The sequence below is a fragment of the Fonsecaea erecta genome (assembly GCF_001651985.1).
Source record: "Fonsecaea erecta strain CBS 125763 chromosome Unknown Scaff10, whole genome shotgun sequence".
NCBI classification, from domain to species: domain Eukaryota; kingdom Fungi; phylum Ascomycota; class Eurotiomycetes; order Chaetothyriales; family Herpotrichiellaceae; genus Fonsecaea; species Fonsecaea erecta.
The window spans coordinates 756094-775792 of record NW_017387253.1 but is presented as its reverse complement, the minus strand read 5'-3'; the positions used below and the strand labels follow the sequence as shown (position 1 = coordinate 775792).

The 19699-nt window shown below is 54.0% G+C and overlaps 6 protein-coding genes across 6 annotated transcripts in view; all 6 read left to right on the top strand.

Moving 5' to 3' along the window:
• Positions 1-622: 622 nt before the first annotated feature.
• On the top strand, positions 623-3445 carry AYL99_09993 (hypothetical protein; the record flags this gene model as incomplete). Its single annotated transcript, XM_018841499.1, has 1 exon — positions 623-3445. The coding sequence occupies one exon, from the start codon at positions 623-625 to the stop codon at positions 3443-3445; it is 2823 nt and encodes a 940-aa protein (XP_018689208.1).
• Positions 3446-4009: 564 nt separating this feature from the next.
• AYL99_09992 (hypothetical protein) lies at positions 4010-6560 on the top strand (the record flags this gene model as incomplete). Its single annotated transcript, XM_018841498.1, has 2 exons — positions 4010-6466; positions 6555-6560. The coding sequence occupies 2 exons, from the start codon at positions 4010-4012 to the stop codon at positions 6558-6560; spliced, it is 2463 nt and encodes an 820-aa protein (XP_018689207.1).
• A 725-nt stretch (positions 6561-7285) lies between these two features.
• AYL99_09991 (hypothetical protein) lies at positions 7286-9617 on the top strand (the record flags this gene model as incomplete). The annotated part of the gene is made up of 2 exons (XM_018841497.1): positions 7286-8433; positions 8492-9617. The coding sequence occupies 2 exons, from the start codon at positions 7286-7288 to the stop codon at positions 9615-9617; spliced, it is 2274 nt and encodes a 757-aa protein (XP_018689206.1).
• Positions 9618-11330: 1713 nt separating this feature from the next.
• AYL99_09990 (hypothetical protein) lies at positions 11331-12304 on the top strand (the record flags this gene model as incomplete). Its single annotated transcript, XM_018841496.1, has 3 exons — positions 11331-11428; positions 11523-11969; positions 12055-12304. 3 exons carry the CDS (start codon positions 11331-11333, stop codon positions 12302-12304), a joined length of 795 nt encoding a protein of 264 aa, XP_018689205.1.
• A 717-nt stretch (positions 12305-13021) lies between these two features.
• AYL99_09989 (hypothetical protein) lies at positions 13022-14410 on the top strand (the record flags this gene model as incomplete). Its single annotated transcript, XM_018841495.1, has 2 exons — positions 13022-13576; positions 13673-14410. 2 exons carry the CDS (start codon positions 13022-13024, stop codon positions 14408-14410), a joined length of 1293 nt encoding a protein of 430 aa, XP_018689204.1.
• Positions 14411-16683: 2273 nt separating this feature from the next.
• Positions 16684-19699, top strand: part of AYL99_09988 (hypothetical protein) — a gene marked incomplete at both ends in the record, with an annotated part of 4204 nt that continues 1188 nt past the window's right edge. Inside the window, 2 exons of the mRNA XM_018841494.1 lie at positions 16684-17151; positions 17229-19682. Of these exons, the coding sequence (XP_018689203.1) occupies positions 16684-17151; positions 17229-19682 (2922 nt within the window). The remainder of the gene's footprint in view (positions 17152-17228; positions 19683-19699) is intronic.

The window sequence follows — 19699 nt, the reverse complement described above, 5'->3', positions numbered from 1 at the left end:
ACTATTGAAAGGAGTGCAGAAAGCTTGTTGAAAGACTGATATGGCAATGAGGAGGACGATGAGACGCCGTGGCTGCTTCCACGAGAAACCCTCCGTGGAGTGTCGAGGAACCCTTGGCTTTGGGCAACCCTGCTGAGACGTAGTGCGGTGGTCTCAATCGGCCACCAAGCGTCAAGTTGTAGTTAAACAGACGCCCCCGAATGGGTCCTAGCTGTGCCCTAATCTTAGCCAGCCGTGGCCTGCCTTGCCCGGAACACCCACTTTTATCGGGGCCCCCAGTCTATGCTTATCCGGCGAAAGGCTCAACTGCGCCCTCCTATGTACAAGGTCTCCGTCCAGATGTGGTCGGCGCACAGTTATCATAGTGCTGTCTCCGTCTTGCTTCCCCGTGTCTTGTCTTCGTCTTCACTACAGACGGCTCGAGGACATCACAGCCCGTCGACTGACCAGACCACATCCATCTCTACCGAATCATGATCCTGAAGATGACCTGCAGGGTCTATTTGCCCTCACACGTGTAAGGGTCCGACACTAGACACCACCACAGCCTCTTCCATCTCACACCCGTGATCTTGCTCCAACTCCAACTCCTGCGTCCTGCACCGCTCGTCAGCTCCATCAAATGGCGTATGCCTCGGTCGCCCAGGCTGAGCATGAAGCCGTATATCGCGAGACCGCAGCTGCTGACGCCGTTCATCATCCACATTCCTCCTACTCACCTACCCGCTCTCCAATCCTTCCGGAAATCTCGAGTCCACCGTTGTCCCTGCCACTGTTCGACCAATTCTCCCGAGATGGCGATCTTTCGGTCCTCTCGCAGGCGGGACCAAGTTCCGTAGGCGTGGGGCCTCTTCTTAAGTCGCTGTCTTCCTCGCAGTCGTACCAGATGGTGGAAGAGGACGACTACGAGGAGCCTATGCCCAGATATCCAGAACCTGTCGTACCGCGATCGAGGATGGACGGTCTGCCTTCCGCACAGGACACATCCGCATTCCAGAAAGAAGATCCTCCAATCAGGACAGCCTCAATCAGCCGTCACCTGCCCTTGAACCACCCGACCCCAGATTTGCAGTCGCTGCAAGGGGCGTTGGTCAAAAATGTGGAACGTCTGGAAGAGAGCGCCGAGCGGCTGAGCATGACCTCGAGCCTGGAAGATGGCCTCAACAAAATGAAGCAAGATCAAAAACGCTTGGAGCGGCAGTCCTCGGCGCCCGCGACTCTGGACAACGTCCTTCGGCCCGCGGTCCAGAGACAATACTCGACAGGTTCATGGTCTAATTCAATCATTGGCGTGAATCAAACGGCCAGGTTGGGGGGATACTCTCCCTCAGGATATCAGATAACATCTCCGACTGGTTCAATTCGCTCTGGACCCTATCCACAGCAGCAGCACGTTGAACGTCACTCCTCCAAGGGCAGTCGTCGCAGCCATGCTCTGCCGCCCTTGGAAGGCCGGCCGCTGGATTTGAGCCCGGATCGTCGTGCCTCTATCTCCATTTACCCCGAAGACGAAGTTGCGCCGAATCCCTTGCGTCGAGCGTCCGACGGGTCGGTGCAGGAGGAGAGGCCGACCACATCGGCTTCCAACGACACCTATCACCAAGCGCAGGCTGCCTTCAACGACTTCGATGGGGTGCATTACGGCGCCCCGGGGTCCCACGAATCCGCTGCATCTATATCACGACGTATATCTCTCAATCACCCTCCGCTCGCAAGGGACTCGAAAGCATACAAAGAACCCCAACCAGGAGAGCGAATGATCTACTATCCCGCGCCAGTTCCAGTCATGTTGAACCTGCCCCAAAGACTTTCCAAATTCAACATCAGCGAACGAGACAAACGTCGACTCCAAGCACTCAGTGGCATTCCGGACGATGTGCGCCAGTCGGCTGTTTGGCTTAGAGAGGAAGACACCGCCAAATTGCAAGGTCAAAACAATGGACTCAAATTACCACCCCAGTTGCGAGCCAGCGCTTTCTTCGAACAGCCCAGTGTCACTCAAGACTTACAACTCAAGAATGGCTCAGCTGTCCAGACGTTGGACAGCATCTTGGACGCTGCTGCACACGCTCCTGTCTCTGCATTCACTGACCATCCTATTGCCGGCCATCTGGGAAAGGAAGTGTATGGTCCCGACGCCTCTCCTCGAAAGAGTATGCAATTGGCCGAAGGAAAGACGAAGAAACGTCGAAGTTCTATCAGTACGATGCTCAAGACGAGACGATCGAGCACTGCCCTGTCCAATTCGGGTTTGCTGCGCTCAAAATCAAGAGGTTCTCAAAATCTGGATGCTGAAGACCAAGCCAGTGGCGATGAACTGGATCGAGCGGCGGCGGAGTCCATAGCACCGGATGCCGACGAGATACCCGACGAGGAGGAGGACAAGATTGTCGCCCCGCCAGGGTTTTCGACTGCGCCCACGACTCTCCTTGCCGAGTTACAAATGCGTAAGGAACAACAGAAATTACGCAATCGTACTGCGGCAGACGCCTTCCCGAATGGCATGCACTCGACTCTGCTTGAGCTGGACGCTGTTACTCAGCTTCAACAGAGAGCCCGTAAGACCAAACATGTCACTTTGGCTTGGGAGGACCGCGACGAAGCGAATAAACAAAATTTCGACGATGAAGATGTGCCCCTCGGTATACTATTCCCGGAAAAGGATAGAGTCGAGCATGCAAATGCTAATAGACCAATTGGCCTCCTAGAGAAGCGGGAGTTGGAGGACAACGAGCCTCTGAGTCAACGACGAGCGAGACTGCAAGGCGGGCCGCTCCAAAATGCAAAGTTTGAGGCTAAGGGACAGGCCGAGGAGGAGAGTCGGCCGCCTTTCATTGAAGATGTACCGGGCCTTGCTCAAGAGCCCCTAACAGAAGATGAGGAGGAGACACTGGCCCAGAGAGCGGCAAGAATGAAGCTGGAGAAGGAAAAGGGGACTGGAGGCCAATTTACGGAAGAGTTGACCTCTCAACTAGGCCTCAACCCTACGAAAAACGCACCCACACCATCGAAGACACCGGATGCAGAGGAGACATTGGCACAGAGGCGAAAGAGGTTGAAGGAGGAAGCATCTGCCAACCCGCAGGCCAGTCAACAAGTCAAACCCATGCATAGTCTGGCCAATTTACTCCAAGCTCATCCAGTGGGTGCGCCGTCAAAACCAGGGTTGCCTAGGAGCAATTCGAACCAGGTATACACCTCGATGCCAAATCCCAATTGGGCTTACCCTCAACAAAACATGGCCTTTATTGGGTCTTATGGGCACCCGAACAACGTTGGATACGTGAATGGAGGATTCGGTGCCCCGTTGCCCACCTACATGCAACAGACATATCCCTACGCGTATGGCAGCCAGCCATATATACCAGACCCAATGATGGGCCCACCTTTGGATCCCAAACAGCGAGCGCAAATTGATCGCTGGCGGCAGAGTATTGTACAATGATTACATTAGTCTGGCGCATTGATTTTGTCATGTACCCTCTATGTCCTTTCCTCGTTGGGTATCATCCAAAGAAGAGTTGGAAGCAGAAGACAACCACTGTCATTGGAACTTCTAATCACTTGGATGGAATAATAAGACAATGTATGAATAGCATGAGCAAGGACACGACCAGATTGGTGGCAAGGGTATTGGTATAACGGCGGGACGGGGGGGATTGGTATGTGATCTAATTGTTAAGGGTAGAGTGGTACGAGGTATGCTGGAACCCTCTTGCACGTTTAATTTCCCATTTCCACTTCCATGTGGACAAGGAATTATGATCGTTTACGCGGTACACGTGATAAGACCCAGGCTAGGGTGGTTGCTGTGGCAGCCGCAACCATATAAACAAAGCAAGTGCGATTTCAACGCGGGCTGCGGTGAAGCCAGGCCGGCTCCACGTCCGCGCCTCGACCTTGGATCATCATATTTTCCGTGCACAAGCAGCATTCATGTTTCTGTAGGAATGAGGAGCTGTATCTGAATAGGCACCGTGCCCAAATATATTCTGTTCAACCCCCCAACATGGCGCCGTCCGTCCATCAGGTCGCCCAGATTTTCGAGGATCCGGAGCCTCAGCAAAGGGGACGCAGAACGAACCATAACCGAACCCCTTCTGTTGCAGACGTCCTCAGAGGGCGGCGAAAGGACAACTGTAGCCCTACGAAGTCTCAGAAGCCGTCTGGTCGAGGCGTTGCCAATTCCGCCAGTCCACTGGGAGAGCGACACATCAACAGCCCACCCCAACCGAAACGAATTGCAACCAAATCAGGCGATGAGCCTACTCGCCCTGCTCTCCCCCGTTCGCACAAGAAGACGGGGAGCTCGGTGTCGTTGAAAGGGATCATCTTGGGTAAAGAGAAGAGCGCAGGCACTGTCGGCGTTTCCCCCATCGAAGGGCATACGGCCGACAACAAGCTTAAGAAGGTGAAATCGGCGAGTAACCTGACAGGACTACTGAAACGGAGATCCAAGAAGGACCTTAAAGAAGACAACATCAACAACAACAGCAGCTGCAACCAAGAAAACTGCCCGCCATCGAAGACAGCTCTTGTCGAGAGTCCCACGCCCATTTGGGCACAGTTTGCTACTCAGCCCTTAGAGGGTGCGGATGGCACGATGATATATCCAGTATCGAAAAGAAGGACTGTTGAAGAGGAGATAACACTGTACACCCCCAAAGACTATTCCGAGTTTCGTCCTTCGGAGCAAAGGAATTTTTATGGTTACGGGCCGGCGATGTCGCCAGCGTTGGACTATCAGCCACCACAACGACCATTTCTGGAGCACAAATCTAGCAGAAGTTCCATCTTCACCGAGAACATTGATGATGATGCCGAAGATGTCAAGCCGCCCAAGGGTGAGGACCAGCCCATCAGTCGCCCTACCTCCCCTTCCAAAGTGGAAGGCCATCCCAATGCTCAAGTCCAACCTGCAAACTCGTCACAAGCAGATCCCAAAGCCAAATTAGGCTCAAGAGTCTTTGAGGCAATCCAGACGTTCAACATGAGGGCTCGCAGGGACACCCGCCCAGTGCCGGAAACTCCGAACGCTGCAACCTCTCCCCTCAGTCCTCAAGAGCTTGACTCAGCTTTCGAGAGGGTGTTGGATTCTCTGAACATTCCACTGAACATGCGGGACAACATGCGAAATCTCAAGCCCGATGTAAAGGCAGGTTTGATGAAGGGTGATCGCATTGGAAGTGGTTCATCCACGGCATCAGCCTTCACCGATAGCTCCGAGGCCGGCGCATCAGCTCGGAGCTCTCGCCGAAAGGAGAATGAGAGACCAAAAAGCGAGGGTGAGGAGAGCAAGGAAGACAGAAGATCCCGATCGCGATCCCGTCCTCGAAGTCGTATCTTGACTCTGAGCAGACGGGAGGAAGACTCACCTACGAAACAAGACAAATCCACTTCTTCCTTGAGATCACGCAGCAAATCCCGGAACAAATCCGCCGATTTGACAAGCTCCAGACCAGCCTCAGCGAAAGCCATGGCGTCGACCGTGTCGCTGGCATCCCTCAATGCGGCAGACAGTGCCACCACTCCGGGAGATTTCATCCATTACCTCCGAGAGGTCCAGAAGCCGGCACTAGTCGAAGTGAGCAAGCTGCACAAACTGAGGATTCTCTTAAGGAATGAGTCGATTTCGTGGACGGATCATTTTGTTAGCAAGGGCGGCATGGACGAACTGGTTCAACTCTACTACCGCATTTCGAAGATCGAGTGGCGCGAAGAACATGAAGACAACCTCCTTCACGAGACACTGCTGTGTCTGAAAGGACTTTGTACGACCTCCCTTGCGCTACAACGTCTGCAGCAAGTGGAAAACGAGTTTTTCCCAGCACTCTTGCACATGTTGTTCGATCCCGAACGGAAGGGCCCGTCGGAGTTCAACACCAGAGGCGTCATCATCTCGCTCCTCTTCGCGCACGTGTCAGCGGCTGCGGGCTCTGATCAGGAGCTTTCTCATGCACGAGCACAGAAAGTTCTTGGGTTTCTCAGAGATCCGGCGCCAGAGGATGGCAAGCAGGTGCTCGACTTTGTGTCGCAAATGCATACCCCTCGTCCTTATCGAGTCTGGTGCAAAGAAGTGGTTAATGTCACGAAGGAAGTGTTTTGGATATTTCTGCATCATCTCAACGTCATCCCCATCGTCGAGGTTGATGAATCAGTGGACTATTGTCGAGCCCATTTCCCTCCTCCTCGACCACCACACCCGGCAGCTCCGTACGTGGGAGGAGTTGAATGGGAAGCGACGCAGTACCTCGCGACTCATTTGGATTTACTGAACGGGTTGATCGCCTGTCTTCCGACTGCGACCGACCGTAACGCACTGCGGGAGGAGCTAAAGCAATCTGGTTTCGAGAAGGTAATGGGTGGAAGTCTTCGAACATGCAAAGAGAAGTTCTATTCTGGAGTCCACGAAGGCCTGAAATGTTGGGTTGCGGCAGCGAAGGCTGACGAGTGGCCGGTAGAAGACGTCAGAGCAGGACCACCAAGAGACACAATAAGCCCCAGGAAAAGTCCAGTCAAAAAGAAAACTGACCAGCCTCCCCAGCTGGCCTTAGATGTAGGCATTGGGCATGGACAGGCGTCAAAAGTTGATGACGGGTGGATATGAAGTTCTGATGCAGTAAGGGGGAAACATTGATTGACGATGATTCGTATAGAAGAAGATTGTTGGAAGGGGAAAGAAGGAAGAAAGAGAGAGGTTATGACCCTGACGACTGTTACTGTCTCGTGCAAAGATCGGTCATTGTTTGCTTGACTTGAGCGTGGATAATGAATGATTATTAGCCATCGGTGTAATGCAACGGATAATTATTCCCCGGACTGAACTTCGTGATCTAGCTCTGGCAGAAAAGACTGAGGGGTCACGTGGGGGTCTGCTGAGAAACACCCCGATACACGTGATGGCGGATGTGATCGGTGGATTGATGTCACCAACCGCCGATTGGAGAGCACAAGGGGAGCAGAAGGAGGAGGGAGGGAGATGCGCGCAACGCTGGCTGCGCTCCCCCATGGCTGCTTGTTCCTGGCTCACATTTACATTTTCCACCACGCTTCCTCCTCGTTGACCAGCAACTCCCTTTTCTCTCTTTCATGATGCTGTTGACTTCTTTGAGTGCCCTCGTTCGGCTATTCTAATCCCTTGTTATTTGGTGCTGCCCGGTACTGTGATCCTTTGCGAGAATTTTCTGGTCAGGTCATCCTCGCAGATCGCACACTCACTCACAGCTCTACTCTCCTTCAACCCAAACCTCTACCACCGTCGGATATCCTTATGTCCACGACGACAATGACTACCACCCTGGGCACCTCCAATGTGCGAGGCGGCCCATCTCGCTTGACTCGAATCAACCCTGCCAGAGCCTCGAAGGGCCTCGGATCGACTCTCCTGCGCCAGAACTCACTGGTCTCCAACAGTGCCCTTGCTCTGGCATCCTCCTCCACCGCTGTCACCGCGCAGAACCAGACCAGCAATGAGCCACCGGGCATGTACCCTGCCATCACCCATTTCGCGGATGCGATCGCTGCGCTGCCGCGAGAATACCGGCGGCACACTTCGTTACTGAAGGAGGTGGACGCAAAGGCGTGGGGTCCCGAGGAAAGTCTACAAGACATTTTGGAGCATTGTCTGGCCGACAGTGCGACGACAACGAGAGATCTAGCTGCCGCGTCCCAGAGCCTGACGGCGTCGACTATGGCTGACGATGCTCTCAATCTCAGCGAAGTGAACAGCGTCGCCGGTGCGTCCTTCGATAACGCCTCTCTCGCCTCAGCTCGGTCTGCCGACCCTATCATTATGCAGCGCCGGCATCAATTCCACGCCTTGAGACAGACCCTCATGACTATCATGGTCACCATGGACGAGAAAAACCATGTCATTAACAACGCCAACGAAGAGATGGGCAGGCACATTCGCAGACTGGACCGCATCTGGCCACACATCGCCGACGAGATTTCGGAAGAAGCCCGACTGGGCAGCCTGAAGCACTGGGCTTACACAGAGACGAACCCCGTCAAAAAGCCCACTGCGCCCACTACGCGCAGAGAAGCTGCGGCTGCGAGTCTGGCGACTTTGCATGAGAGCGAGATTGCGCACAGGAGTGAAGCTCGCAGGGAGGCGGTCCTTGCCAGGAGGCAGCGCACGGCCCATCATGCAGATTCTGACTTCGATGACTCGAGAGCGCCTACGCGGAAAACAACCACCAGCGGTAAGAAGCGGGCGGCTGATGCAGCACTGGACCCTACAGGGTTGGGCATCACTGGCGTAGGCACAGGGAAGAGGAAGAAACCTGAAAAGCCTGCGACCGCGGGTGTGGCCATGGAACGCTCCATCAGCAGTGCGCTGGGAGGCCGTCCGATGTCACGAGAGAATTCTCAACAGGAAAACTCCAAGAAGAGAAAGGCGTCCGCAGCTGTTACATCTGTGGCCCGGAAACGGTATGTGCCAGACAACCACTTCAACAACCCTGAGAATACTGCTAACCTTCATTTTCAGTCTCAATGCCGCAACTCAAGACTCCCCCAAGCTTGCCTCGTCACCGCTCGCCGGATCCACGGGGAAAGAAGCTTACAAGCGCAGCCCTGCCCTCTCTGCCGTCCGCCCTGCCACGGGACGAGGACGCCAGAATTCTGCACAGACCGTCGAAAGCGTGAAGGGAAGACCTTCTTCCCTGACATCGAGCAGAAATGGGAATGGCAACAACGTGACTGCCAGTACATCGGAGTTGAGCAGCTTGGCTGCCGGCAGTGGGAAGGGTACAACAGAATCCAAGAATAATGTGAAAGAGACAAAGACCGACAAAGGAGAGCGGCTGGTGGAAGACGAGCCTGCAAGTCTGAAGGATGCAGATGGCGGTGAACCTGCCAAAGGAACCGCATCGACGGACAAGACCTCTGGTGGACAAGATGCTGCCAAGGGCGATCTTCCCGATGAGGTATCTGCGAAGGAGGCTGTATCGCCACGTCTGCCACTGGTCCTGCAGACGACTGAATTGAAGAATGAGCGCTTGGGCAGAGGTCGAGCCTCCAAGACTTCAACGCCCGTCGTGAGCACTTTCGCCGAGGTTGACGCCGCAGAGACGTCGTCGACCGGTGGGAATGGCGGTGCCGCCAACAAGGCCAAACGACCTGCCAGACCGAGAGTAAAGGACCACGGTCTCCACGATTCCCTGTCGCCGAAAGGATTGCCGATGAAGCGGCCTCACAAAAAGAGTGCGAGTCTGTCGTTTCCATCTACAGCAAGCGTTACCGGTAGTCAACGCGTGAAAGACGAGACGGACCCTCCCACCAAGTCGTCGACTCCCTCAGAGCGTGACTTGGGGGCGAGCAGCATCGTGAATCATACCGACGCAGGAGACGCAGACGAGGAGGAAGAAGAAAACGACGGATTGGAGGAAGACGAAGAGAGATACTGCTACTGTCAGGGCGTGAGCTACGGGGAGATGGTGGCGTGCGACCGGGACGATTGTCCCCGGCAATGGTTCCATCTGGAGTGTATTGGGCTGAAGAGTGTGCCCAAGAGCGCCAAGTGGTACTGTGATGAATGTAAAGAGGTCCTGGCACGGGTGGAGAGGACCGGTGGGAAGGGGAAGAACGGTGGTAATGGACATAACGGGAAGTAGACGCCAACGTCTCTACAACACAGCTCACAGGGGCAGAGTGAGCCCATTCGACCCAGACAGGGCAGATAACGACAGTGTATACATACAACGAATTCACCGGAGAGTGTATGGCGGCATGAAGCAATCTACACGCATAGCACATGGCCACATTCATGACTCTAGCACCAAAGAATATCTTGAGCAGCAGCAGCATCTTTTCCTTTCCTTGTCTTCGGTTCGGTCTGTCTGTCACACGGGTCTGCCTTCTCTCTCCTGAACCCAATCACTAGCAGGATGTTCTTGCTCCCCCCGGGGGGCCCCTCTCCCTTGCGCCCATTGCGCCCAAAGTGTTCCATGGTTGAGGAGTTGTCTGATATGCATGGACAGAGAGAGAGAGAGAGAGAGAGAGAGAGAGAGAGAGAGAGAGAGAGAGAGTGTGTGTGTGTGTGTGTGTGTGTGTGCCCCAGGTGTGCGGCGTGCAGACACGGAGTGAGACGAGACAAACCAACCATTCGACAAGAGCCTGATCTTCGATGCCTCCACCGGGCGCGTAGGTGAGGAAGACACGGGCAACTGCTTCATTCATGTCTTTTCCGCCTACCCCGGTCGCCCGCCCATCTTCTCCATTGTGATCACCGCCTCTGCGACGTCGTTGACGATTGTGGGCGGCACGGTTGATAAGCGTCGTTCCGCACCGTTCCCGGATGGCGGCGACCTGGACAGCTTGATTCAAGGTCCTGCCTGCGCAGACAGGGCTCAGTAATAATGCGCTCGCCAGTATATAAACCTGCATGTCATCATGTCATTCCCAGCACCGATTGGAACAAGGACTCGTCCCTCTCAATCACCATAAAGTAATCATCCACGTCATGCTTCGGGAACGGGCAGGCCAAGGACTTTCCGAGCTTTCTCGACGGGGCCATTGAAAGACGCCAACAACTGACGTTTGCGATCTTGCTCCAAGGGCCGCTTGCGGCGCCCTAGGCGCTGTAACGCATAAACATGCACGGTTTGCTTCGTGCCCTCAGGGTCGCCCCTGATGCGCTCCTGCTCTCATGAGAGAATTCGGGCGCCTGGTTTTCGCATGGTCCGTCCGGTAGGTAGGTACCTGGTACGTGATAGGAACATGATGACAGAGGCATCAAAATCCCCCACAAGAACTGGGACCAATGCACGCTTCTCGTCGCTACGCGAAGAAATGGTGTCCAGCCCCGGAATTCTCCCTTGTCTAGTAAGTTCCCACCTCTGCCAATGCCGGCGTCTGCAGGTTACCACCGTCGCACCGCCGTCGCAGTCTGAGATGGTATAATTGGGAGAGCGGCCGCACGAATGCCAGGATACATGCAGATGGACCAGTGAAGAGGCCCAATGGGGCTTCAACACGACCAAAGGTGCATCTGCAATCACACAGGAGCGCTCACACACACACAGCCGGGGAAACATGGGCCGTACTCTTCCTCCCGAACAGTGCGTTGGCGGGTGGGCCAATTGTCCAATGCAATCAGTCGTACGTACCTTAACCCTCGAGCGACTTTCGATCGGGTGATGGGTGGTGGTGGAGAGCAGCAGAAGCACAGCGGCAGCACAACTGACGGTATATGTAAAGCGCCAACTCCAGCTAAGGGAAAATGAAGTCTGTTCTGTGTAAGACATCTGGGTTCTCCTTGCTGCACAGCAAGCACCAAACGTCATCGTCCACCATCTCACTGCATCATTTTCACTCGACATCTCCAGATGGCGCAGAAACCGCAGACTCTAGATGGAAAGTTAGCCATCGTGAGCGGGAGTTCGAAAGGCATTGGCGCTGCCATAGCGATTGAGCTTGCCTCCAGGTATGAGAAATAGGAATGGCTGGATCGATCTGTTGTGTCTGTGTATGTACTCTGTCTATAACGAGCCCTGGCTGACGATGCTCCCTTGAACCAGAGGCGCTCTCGTGGTCATAAACTATCCGTACACTTCACTTGAACCAGAAGCCGAAACCACTTTGGAGAAGATCCGGGCCACCAGTGGGAACCATGTCAGCGAGTGCTTCGCCATCCAGTCGGATCTGTCGACCTTGGATGGCCCAAAATACCTGGTCGAGGAGGCCGTCAGGAGAACCAATGGCCGAAAAGTTGACATCCTTGTGAACAATGCCGGCATTGCCAGGATGACATTCCTCAAAGATATCACCATGGAGGAGTGGGACGCGCAGGTGAACTTGAACGGCCGCGGGACGCTCCTCTTGACCCAAGCCGTCTTGCCACATCTGGCCAAGCCGAGCCGGATCGTGAACCTGAGCTCAAGCGGAGCGAGACAGCCCTATCCAGGGGCAAGCATTTATAACGGGACGAAAAGTATGATTGAAAGTTTTACTCGATGCTGGGCTGTGTGAGTATTTCCGAACTGCCCACCCGTCCTAGCGGCTTGCCCTTTTCTCGCAAGGTTCAATGACTGACCGTTCCACCATGCAAAGTGAACTTGGCCGAGAATATCAGTGTACCGTGAATGCCATCTGTCCTGGAGCCACGAGTACCGACGCTTTCAACACGTTGACGGGCGCGACTCGAGACAGTCTCAAGCCGATGCTGGAGATGACTCCCGCAGGTTCACGAATTGGGGAGGCGGAGGAGATGGCGTATGCGGCCGCCTTCTTTTGCGAGGAGAGGGCCAGGTGGATGACTGGCGTCTGTTTGGCGGTGAATGGTGGGACTCTTATGGCGTGACCGATGCCTATCAAGTTAGATGCCCTGTCCGAGGGCCGTTGAGAGAATAGCATTGATTGGTGATGAAGCCAACGGGAGGAGACGTGGAATTCCCCTCAGCCGTTGCCGTCTCTCAGAATCTGCAGTGGCGCTCTGAGGTAGCAATACCCTGTCCATAATATGCATATCCACCTTTCGTTCCCACACATGTATCCCTCTTGAGGCTCTGTCTAAATGGGACCAGGCGAGCCAACCAGTCGAGGATGATGCGTTGCCAGGACTCGGTCGGCTTACAGGCGGCTGTTCTGCCCGAGGCTGGTGCAAATACATTCGTCACCTGTCCAATATAGAATTGTCCATTGTGAAGAACGCGTCGCGTGTGCGAATTCGAGAAGACGCGTCCGTGCGGCAGTTAAAGCGGCAGCCGAATGACGCGCTTTCGACTCCTTATATAAGCACCATCTCACAGCCAATCAACTCCCGGCGCCCGCTTCCCCCACTGCCAGCACAGCCTCAGCAAGTCCAGACCGAATAATGACCAACTGACTAACTGACCAACTGGCCACCGACGCCCGACCTTACAACTTCTTTTTTCAGCTGTCGAGGTCTATTGAAAGACTAATTGATGAAGTCACAAGTTCAACAGCAACCTTAATCAGGCTTCTGAAAGCATACTGATGTCTCTTAAGTCTCCTCCGCCTTCCTCCGCACAGCTTACTACGCCAATCTCTCCTCCCCATGAAGCACAAGTATACCGATGACAAGAACCCTGCCGAAGCCATGTTCACGCAGCCCTTCGGAATCTCATGGCGCAAAGCCCTGGTGTCCATCCCTCGCCTCGTGCCCGACTTTGTCCTCAATTTCACCACTGCCGAGGGTCCGCAGCCCATCGTCTACGACATCCCCTCGCGAGGCAAGCATCTGATCCCCGTCTATGTCTGGGTCCCACCCGTCCGCAAGCACCGCCACCGACATCTCTTTCACCACCAGAAGGACGCGGCTGGTACGCATCTGCAGAATGCTCTTCGGCCCATCGGCATCGACGAAGACTACGATGGCAAATTGCCCGTCCTGATCGACTTCCATGGCGGGAGCTTCATTCTCGGCTCGTGCCAAGAGCAAGCTCCCTTCTGTGCCCGGATGTGCCGTGAGCTGAACTGTGTTGTCATTTCGGTAGACTACCGGCTTGGTCCGTATGCGCAGTTTCCTGCAGCCAATCTGGATGCCGAAGATGTGGTCCAAGCGGTGATCGACCCCAGCAACAGAGCGTTCCAGCCGCTCCGGGAAGGGATAGTAAGTTCTCCTTGTTTCTGAAAGGATCCCGACAAAAATAGATGATCATTCTGAAAATCATCGATTGTGGTGGTCCACGCTAATGCCGATCCGTAGATGTGGGAGCTGCTGAAGCAGGGCCGGAAACCTGTTGAGCTGGACGAGCAGAAGATCGCCATTTCGGGATTCAGCTCTGGTGGAAATATTGCTTTGAACCTGGCCCTCAGCATCAAGGACGACCCCACGATGGAAACTGATTGGTTAAGTCCGTTGCCCTGGGACTGGGCGAACGATATTCCCCTTCTTTTGTTCTATCCAAGCTTGGACGCCCGGCTCTTACCCCATGAGAGGCCAAGGCCGGAAGGTCTTGATCCTCCTACCGGATTTGTTGAACGCTGGAAGATCGAGAAGGAACTGATGCCGACATATCTGCCTCCGGAGAAGAGGTGCCATCCACGGGCAAGCCCTGGCCTTGCAGACATTCGACCGAAGGACGAAGGGAACTTCGGCCTCCACCCGAAAGCCAAGATGCTCCTGATCCTGCCCCAGTTTGACTCGCTGAATGCGCAGAGCCAGCTTTGGATCCAGAAGGTGCGCGACGAGGGCCGAGGGGACGATCTGATCGTCGAGGAGGTCAAGGGCGTGGTGCACGGATGGACACAATTCCCGGACTCGTGGATCAACGAGCAGGAGCGGAAGCTCAAACTCGAGGCGTTTCGCCGGGCGAGGGAGTTCCTCGAGGACTACTGGCACCTCGACAGCCGGCTTGTCGAGGTTGAGGTTATCCATCATGGCAAGGACGGGATGGGAGAGACCATAGATACCACAGGATCACAGAACATGGCTGAAGCATGACCCGGCACGGAATGAGCCGGGAAGGCTGATGCAGGGGGCCTAATGAAGGAGTCATGCTGGCTGCCACGAAGACCGCATCGTGCATTTTGGTGTTTGTCTCAAGGTTTTGGATTGTTTCTATAACATTATCCCGTTAATGATCACGAGAAGACTAGTTAAATATATAATCCCACCACCCCAAAAAACTCACATATAGTTATAAATATAATATAGACTTGTATGTACTTTATGTGCCAATCTCTGTTCAGTGTTATGCTTCGTCTGCGTCGAGCTCGTCCTTAAGACGTATCGGCATGTCATATCTGACTTCGCTTCGCCCTCCCCATCCATAGCATTCATCCCCCCTGGCGTGGACGAATGGCTTCCCGGGGAAGTGAATGGTCTGATAGGCCATGGACGAGCAGGCCCGACATACAGTACCATTGTCTTGCCCTCTACCCTACCCCGCCGGAAGATAAGGGGGGCCTGCTATCCTCCCTGCAGACGTGACGCCTTCTGTCCTTCCTTGCAAGCCTGGTTGTTTTTGCTTGGTGATTAGGTGTGGTTCGGGGATCCCATCATATAAACTTTGGTCGCGGGGCTTTTTTTATATCTCTTTTCTCATTTTGCATGGCGTCACAGCTCCCCTCGGGATGTCTGTCTCAACTATGTAGCAGGCCAGCCAGGGCGCTTCCTGGACTTTCCTTTCCGCTAGGACTTGACACATTATGCGTGATGGCCGCGGGCTGGGTTTTTCGAATGATTTTGTCCCTATTGGGCATTGGGCTGGTGAGGGGTTGTTTTCATTTGTGCCCAAGGCGAATACCGAATACAGTGATGTGCGAATTCGATGTCCTGTTTGGCCAACAAAACAAAGGTTTTAGGACAACTCGAGTGGATCTTTGCAGCAAGACGCATCACTTAAATAGTTAAGTGCAACCTTACTGCTCCACTTGAATTACAGTACAGAAGAATACTGTACAAGATACGGCGAGACGGTTGCCTGAACTTAGAATAGCCGAGGATATCCCGCGTTGCGTCACCCCGTCAGATTAGCCTTGCTTCGCACGACCCCGAAAAGGCTCTCCAGAAGAGCTACACGACGCAGGTTCGCAGTCATCTGTGATGAGTGGTCCAACATACGATAAAAGAAGAAGTCACCCCCCTTCGAGCTTTCACAACCCACCCTATCCTCCACCAACAGACGAACAGGTGGCGCGTGACAAGTCCTCCATCTGGCAGAAGATCGCAAATCAAAGGTCTGGTAGCGCAACCCAGACATTACACAAGGTCGACAGGAGGGAGTGAAATGCTGTGAAAGAGTTTCTGCAACGAGATGACGAGTACAGTATGTCGGAGTTCCTTTAGACTTCGGTGAAAAGGCAATAATCTCGAAGCAGAGTTTCGATTATCTTCCTTCGAGCGAGCACCTTTTGCTGCGCATGCCCACAAAAATTCATGAGCTATTCTTGCGCAGCCTCAGCAGGTGCATTAGCGAATAGCTGCGTCTTTTGTCCAGCGAGTCGGGCCCCGTTGCAAATTTCGCAAAAGATGTCCTCGCTGGGTACAAGGGATAGGCATTGATAGTTCAGACGGGACAATGTCTATCCGACGTAATCCGTGTGTCCGTGTGCTGTTTGCAGCTCTTGACTCATCAGAGGGCTTGGAGCTCAATAGTGCTATTGCTCGTGCACGACGCCAACATTCGACCAGTCTGGCGTGGAGATAACCACATGGATCGTGCCGGTGGACCTTGCGGCGCCCTCAGCTCTGCATCCCGGAAGCCGCATCCAACGCGACGGCTCATCTATGACCATGGAGTTCCGAAGTTCTGGATGGAGAAAGAATCTTTCAAGTGTTGGAGACAAGATACTGCGCCAATGGACAAAATTGTGGTTGCCCAAGACTTGCTTAGAAGTCGTCTATTACGGGTACTGTAGCTATACCACTACCAGTGACGTGATTGCACGCTGAATGTGGTTTTGACGCCGCCCGCCGGAATGTTGTGGCGGGTGATATCTAACTTGTGCATACTACGTGCTGGTCAGACCTATTCCCGGTCTCGACGCCCTGCATGTTGCTTGAGGTTCCGCTCACTTACACGTGACAAGAGCTGCATCGAAAAGCGGCTGCGCAGTTCAGCCACGGCTTTGGCTTGAATATACTCAGATGTCGCCGGTACTCAGCCTGACCCTAAAAAGGGAACATTTTCACTTCGAATTCAATTGTTGAGTATTTCTCGCCGTCTCTAAGCGGTATTTCACCTTCTTCGTTTCACCCTACGCCATCTCACCATGTCCCTAACAACCCCGGGCAGTAAGCGCAGCCGTTTCCGACAATGGGTCTCCTCCCTTGGTTCCACCCCCCCTGGCAAACCAAACTCGCCAGCAGCATCCCCAGCTCCTACCACGCAGTCTAACGCTTCGGGAACGTCGACTGCGACGCAGCAAGATTTCCAAACCCGAGTTTTACTTCTTCTCTCCCCGCAGGATCAAGACACCATTCAACAACACAGCCTGACGAAAACAACGGACGTGGATGCACTCGTACAGGAAGCTCTCGCGGCGACGAGGCAGAAGCAGACGATATGCCAGGCAAAAAGATGGACTTGGACATTTCGTGGACATACTGTCACCTTACGAGAAAAGGCAGACAATATTATAAAATGGCTAGATCGCTTTCAGCAGGTGGGAGATGTTGCCTCCAACGTCGATCCTGTGCATGTGGGACTTCCGTGGGCTGGCATTCGTCTTCTTTTGGAGGTAAGTATTGTAGATCTTGTGGAAGCCGTTACATATACGGCGCAAATGGGAATGTACTTCAGGCTGACTGCGCTTAGGCCGCGATTTCCGCGCAAAGCCAGATGGCGGCCCTCCTCCTTGGTCTTGAAACAGCCTTCTACCTCTCAAACCGTCTCCAAGTGTACAAGGCATATTTGAACATCCTTCCGGCTAGTCAGGCTTGCACCGAATTCGAAACCTGCTTGGTCGAGTTTTATGCGTTGATATTACAATTTCTCGCAGGCGCGGTTCGCATCTGTCAAAAAAGCAGCATTACACGTGGGTTTGACGCATTCTGGCGAATCGAAGATGTGTCGACCTTTGAGAATGCGTGCAATAAAATGGCCAGCCGTGCCGAGATCGCGGCGAGCAACTGTGATCGAGACTTGGATGCTACTAACCGAGCGGAGGTGAAACGGCAACAAGAAGATCTCCGGCAAGTTTTGAAGCAGTTGGAAACCATACATCTTCTACGGACTGGCATCGATAAACTAGAGGCTAAATTCGACCTCAGCAAGCTCCCAGTGGCAACGGGGGCCGCTTTCAACTCTTACCAAAGCGAACACGATGCTCGATGTCATCCAGACACTCGGGTAGACTTACTCCGGGAGATCTATGACTGGGCTGACGACATCAATGGAAAATGCATTTTTTGGTTAAGAGGTAAGGCAGGGACGGGTAAGTCGACGATATCTCGCACGGTCGCCCAGGCGTTCGCCGACAAAGGGCGGCTGGGCGCCAGTTTCTTCTTCAAGCGAGGCGAGCACGATCGTGAGAATGCGAGTCTCTTCTTCACCACTATCGCGGTCGACTTAGTCCGCCAGATACCGGAATTGGCAACCCGCATTCACCAGGCGATCGATGAGAACCCCGGGATCGCCCGCGAGGCTTTGAGGGAACAGTTCGAAAAGCTTATCTATCAGCCTTTGGCCGCCATTGGTTCTACCTCGTCTGCAAGACCTATCTTAGTTATCGATGCGCTGGACGAGTGTGACCGAGAAGGAGACATACGCACTATTCTCTCTCTCCTGGCCAGTGTACGACGACTCGGTTCAGTCCATGTACAAGTCTTTCTGACCAGTCGACCGGAGCTACCGATCAATCTCTGTTTTGCACAGATCGGCACCGAAACGCATCACGATGTCGCTCTTCACGACATTCCACCTTCCACGATCCGCCATGACATCTCCGTCTACCTGGAAAGTGAATTCCAACGGATTCGCGATGAGCATAACTGTCTTTGGCCAATTGATCAAGCACTGGCTCTCCACTGGCCAGGCCGGCTGACTCTGGAGTCCTTCATTCAACTGTCCGATCCACTTTTCATCGTGGCTGCCACGATTTCCCGCTTCATTGGTGACCGTCGCGGCGACCCCCACGACAGACTGGCGACGTTTCTCGCTCAGCTCAACACTGGGCAAATGACCCAAATGGAGCAAACGTATCTCCCCGCGCTCTATCAGATATTAGTCGACGTCGAGGAACCCGAGGAAAGGGATAAGCTTTGCCGCGATTTCCGTAAAATTGTGGGATCGATCATTCTCCTGGCCAATCCCTTGTCCACGATTTCCCTCTCCCAACTACTCCAGATTCCTAGACGGAAAATTGATCACCAACTACGACTTCTCCACTCGGTGCTGTCTGTGCCTTCCAACGCTGAAGCGCCGGTTACGTTATTCCACCTCTCCTTCCGGGAATTCCTCGTGAAAAAAGGCCACTCCGATCGAGCACGACTGTTTGCGATCGATGAGTTCTTCACGCACGCAAATCTGAGCGATAAATGCCTTGCACTGCTTCAGAGTCCCGGCGGTCTTCGAAAGGATATCTGCCAACTACAGCACCCTGGTGTCTTGCGAGAAGACATCGACGAGACCACCGTTACCGAACACATTCCACGTTCTCTCCAATATGCCTGCCGCTACTGGGTCTACCACCTCCAGCACAGCGGACGCAAGATCCGTAACGATGATGTCGCTGCCAATTTCCTACGGGAGCACTTTCTACATTGGCTCGAATCGTTGAGCCTTCTGGGGAGGATCTCCGAGAGCGTTAACTGCGTCGTCACATTACAATCGCTTGTGGCAGAAGAGAACAGCCAAATATCGGCCTTTCTACAAGATGCGCGACGGTTTGTGCTAACATTCAATCCCATTCTTGCGCAAGCGCCGTTACAGGCGTATGCAGGTGCTTGGCATTTCAGCCCACTCGCCAGCATTGTCCGCAACGATTTTCAGGATCAGGCATTACAAAGTGTTCGAGTGATAAGAGGAATCCCAGAGCGGTGGAGCGCATGCTTACTAACTTTTGAGGGTCACTCCAGTGCGGTCTACAGCGTGGTGTTCTCGCCCGACGGGTCGCGCGTCGCCTCTGGCTCCGGGGATAATACGGTGCGGGTGTGGGATATACAGACGGGCGCGTGCGAGCAGACACTCGAGGGTCACTCCAGTGAGGTCTATAGCGTGGTGTTCTCGCCCGACGGGTCGCGCGTCGCCTCTACCTCCGACGACAAAACGGTACGGGTGTGGGATAT